Here is a 4,419-nt window from a genome sequence, read left to right as displayed (position 1 = left end):
TTTTGTTAGGTAGATATGATATCACTTACTTCAGATGTCTTTTCCAATTCTGTATTCACTTGTTGATTTTCACCACAGATTTGCATACCCTTAACTCATGTGGCATTCTGGTTAATATTTCTACATATCTGAAGTTTGGACAGGTCACCTGAATGAATAATCCTTGACAGAAACAACACTAATTGTGTTAGTCAGTTTTCCATTACTATGACAAAAGCCTGAGATAATCAATTTAAAAGAAGAAGAGGTTTATTTTGACTCGTAGTTTGAGAAGTTACAGCTTATGGTCACTTGGACTCTTTCTTTGGACATGTGATGACATAGTATATCACGGTGCGAATTTGTGGCAGAGGTCTGTTTCCCTCACGGCAGCTGGGAAGAAAACACAGAAACAAGAAAGGGCAGGGGTGCAATATCTCTTCAAGAGCATGTCTCCAATGATTTAACTTCCTTCTACTAGACCCCACATCCTAAATGTTCCACCAGTTCCTAGTACCACCACAGGCTGGTACGTTTCTACACATGGGTGTTTGGGTGACATTCAAGATTCAAACTATGGTACTAAATTTACAGTGTGTATGTTATTCACACACACACACACACACCCACACACAAACACACTCTATCTTCATACCAATCACTTTTTTTTCTTTAAAAACTGTCATGTGTGGGGGCTGGAACTCCTAGCGCCGACGTCGTCTCGGATGCTGGGCGCGGCCTCGCTCTTCATTGGCTGGTCTTCCGGGCCGCCCTTCTCCGCGCTCTACCCCTGGGTTCCCTCCCGGGTCCGCAGTAGAAACACTGCCCTCTCCCTTCTTGACCCCTAGCCCTTTCTTCCCTCCCACCCTCCCTTCCATTGCCTTTGCTTCAGGCGCCGCCGCTCCCGGAGGAGCTCCCGGCACAGCGATGGGGTCTCGGGCCTCCACGTTACTGCGGGATGAAGAGCTCGAGGAGATCAAGAAGGAGACCGGCTTTTCCCACAGTCAGATCACTCGTCTCTACAGCCGGTTCACCAGCCTGGACAAAGGAGAGAATGGAACTCTCAGCCGGGAAGATTTCCAGAGGATTCCAGAACTTGCCATCAACCCACTGGGGGACCGGATCATTAATGCCTTCTTTCCAGAGGGAGAAGACCAGGTAAACTTCCGTGGATTCATGAGAACTTTGGCTCATTTCCGACCCATTGAGGACAATGAAAAGAGCAAAGATGTGAATGGACCAGAACCACTCAATAGACGAAGCAACAAACTGCACTTTGCTTTTCGACTGTATGATTTGGATAAAGATGACAAGATCTCCCGTGATGAGCTGTTACAGGTGCTACGCATGATGGTTGGAGTGAATATCTCAGATGAGCAGCTGGGCAGCATTGCAGACAGGACCATCCAGGAGGCTGACCAGGATGGGGATAGTGCTATATCTTTCACAGAATTTGTTAAGGTTTTGGAGAAGGTGGATGTAGAACAGAAAATGAGCATCCGATTTCTTCACTAAAGGACAGACCAAACTGTTCCTTGCTTTCTAGTATTTAAGAACTGGAACTTAAGAGTCCTCCTGTCCACCATCCCCACCTCCACCCCATCATTCCCCTTCTCCCAAAATACTACTGCTATTGCATGACAACCCCAAATATGTTCTGTCTACGCAAACCTGCCTTTGGTGTATAAACAGGGCATTACAGAAAGGTACACCCAGTCTATTTTCTGTTCAGTATCCATCCTTCAGTCCTCCATTTATAAATACCATGTTTCCCTGTTCTGCTGCTCAATGCCACACATTCATCCAGTTTGAGAAAGAGATGGAATCATGCCAAGAACCAGCCAGCAAAGCTCTCATTGGATGTGGACTGTACCATGCTGCCTTCCCTCCAGAGAGGCTTTAGCATGTTCCTGCTTCCTTCATATATGTCCTTTGCTTCTTACTTCCCTGTCACTCAGCTTACCTTGGCTTACCTTACTTAGTCTTTCAGCCTCCCTGCTTTTTATTGAGCCTCAAAATTCTGTGTGTTCTACTTGACACCCCAGATTATGCCTGTTAAATGTATTTCTGACTTGGCAGGATAGTTCGGTGGTCTGGCAGTTTTTATCTACCTTCACTCTTAAATGGGTCCCCAGGATGTTACCTTTCCAGGAGCTTTTTGGTAGCCAACACTTCTCTTGGAAGAATGACCCTCTCTTGGTCCTCTGTACTACTCTGTCATCAAAGGGCTTCTAGGTGGAGATATCCTTCTCGGAAGCTGGCCTTAGTGAAAAGTGTAGAGCCACCTGAGCTGGGTGGCTTGCCTGGGTTGCTCTACCTCTGCCCTCTGACTCTCGTTTTATGTACCTATATGGCTTCTCCTGAGAGTGCAGTATTGACTGTTCAGAAAATAGTCATATGCCTATAGGTCTGCTTAGCTTTGGGACACTGTCACTACCAGAATAACTGTTCTGACAGCATGCTTGTGGACCTTTTCATGACTTTTTGAACAAGATTGCTGTTTTGAAACCTGCCACATTTACACTCTGCAGCATGGTTAATGCCTCATTGTTAGTGCACTGGAATGTTTTTCATTTCACATTTCCAAGTAGAGAGACTAGTGTTATGGAAGTGCCTAACTTATCTGAATCCAAAAGAATTAAAGACTGTCCTCAGTTATCAGTTTTACACAAAATTATGAATTTTACACTTGGCAAATGTTGATGCTGGAAGCCATAGTCAGCCCCTAATACTGATCCAAAGCATTGAATGTATAGTGTCATTAGCTGCCTGGTTACAATATCTTCCTAGCTCCTTGTATAGGCCACTGCTAATCCCTTAGAAACAAGGGGTCTGGCACTGGTAAGACAATGTAAGGTGGCATTACAGACCTTTGAGTAAGCCAGAGCAATGGCTCTGCCAAAGTCAGCTTCATTAGACTTCATTGAATCTGGCCATTACTGTCCTATGTATGTCTGTGAGTCTTCATTTAGTTGCTGCCCTTGGCTGATTTTTCTCTGAGTCATTGCTTGCTTGCTTGTTTCCTTGCTTCAGAAGACTATCCAAGATGTGTGAACAAGTCTTTAGGAAGGGACTTGCTAAAAAATATCACTACAAAGGAATGGATAAAGGTGGGGAACAGGCAGGATGGCTTAAATATAAATGAATGAGAAATTCTTCATTAAGTATCAGTTTTTGTGATCAAGTGATGTAATATAGGAATTGTATAAAAGGAAAAAATTGTCTGATACTGATCTCTGTAGAGGTACTTCAGAGTCTCCTTGATGTGCGTTTTTAAAAAAGTTCTTAAGATCATGGCTTCCCCCCTCCTTTGGCTGTATAGCGAACTTCTAATCCACAGTTGTGCCTTATTGTCCCATTACAGTTGTATTCTTCGATCCATCAATAAATACTTGTGGTTAAAACCAAAAAAAAAAAAAAAAAAAAAAAAAAAAAAACTGTCATGTGTGAAATCCTAATTTCAGTTTCTTTGATGAGTTTTAACATAAACAACTTAACTCATTCTGTGATTTTTAAAAAAATCATGTTTGCTGGGGTATAATTTATCTAAAATGCATCCATTTTAACTGTACAGTTTCATGCACTTAGATGATAGTTCATACCTGTATTCTGCATATTTTTTTTTAAGGTTTTTTTTTAGTTGTCAATGGATCTTTTAAATATTTTATTTATTTATACGTGGTGCTGAGTATCAAACCCAGGGCCTCAAACATTCCAGTCAAGCACTCCACCACTGAGTCACAACTCCAGCCCCAGATATTTATTTAATTTTGATAATACTGGGAACTGAATCCATGGCTTTGTGTTTACTAGACAAACACTCTACCACTGAGTTACTACATTCTCAGCCCTTTTTAAAAAAAATTGACGCAGGATCTTGCTAAGTTACCCAGGCAGGACTGCAATTTGTGATCCTCTTGCCTTAGTCTCCTAAGTAACTGGGATTATAGTTGCATCACTCACTGTGCCCTGCTCTGCTTTATTAATTCTAAAGAACGAAGTTTCATTAAAAATAACTAGTTACGAAGAATGTCTCACAACTACACATTTTTTTTAGGCAAAAATTCACAGAAGCTAAGAATAGCGTCTATAAATACTCTAGTGCAATGCTAAGCACTTGAAGGTGTCCCATCCTCCCTTTTAAACTTTCTATGAGAAGCATGACGGCAATGCTCTTTAGTTTCAGAGAACATGAGCAATCAACAGTACGGGCCAAATCACCTGGCTTCATTTTGATCACAAGGAATTATACCAGTCACTGAATCCTTGCTGTGAATGCAATCTGATGTCAGACATGAAGAACCAAGTTGGCAATGGCTTCAGGTCATTTGTTATTATGTCTGAGATATATATTCTTTGATTTCTTTTTTCTCCCAATGTCGTTCAGATACCTGAAGAGAACTCTTGAAAATACCAACACCCCATTTTCTTGCTTCATGA

At 42.0% G+C, this 4,419-nt stretch overlaps 1 protein-coding gene across 1 annotated transcript; it reads left to right on the top strand.

Annotated features, from left to right (window-relative positions):
• The first annotated feature begins 707 nt into the window (after window positions 1-707).
• LOC306643852 (calcineurin B homologous protein 1-like) lies at window positions 708-2,477 on the top strand. Its single transcript, XM_079110155.1, has one exon. The coding sequence runs from the start codon at window positions 907-909 to the stop codon at window positions 1,492-1,494; it is 588 nt and encodes a 195-aa protein (XP_078966281.1). The 5' UTR covers window positions 708-906; the 3' UTR covers window positions 1,495-2,477.
• Window positions 2,478-4,419: the final 1,942 nt, after the last annotated feature.

The sequence above is a fragment of the Sciurus vulgaris genome, assembly GCF_902686455.1.
Source record: "Sciurus vulgaris genome assembly, chromosome: 14".
In the NCBI taxonomy this organism is placed as follows: domain Eukaryota; kingdom Metazoa; phylum Chordata; class Mammalia; order Rodentia; family Sciuridae; genus Sciurus; species Sciurus vulgaris.
Note: the sequence above shows the minus strand (reverse complement) of the source record. Positions and strands in the feature narration are given on the sequence as shown.

Bases quoted from the DNA above. Each gene is read 5' to 3' on its own strand.
- LOC306643852 (XM_079110155.1), top strand. From the start codon at position 907: ATGGGGTCTCGGGCCTCCACGTTACTGCGGGATGAAGAGCTCGAGGAG.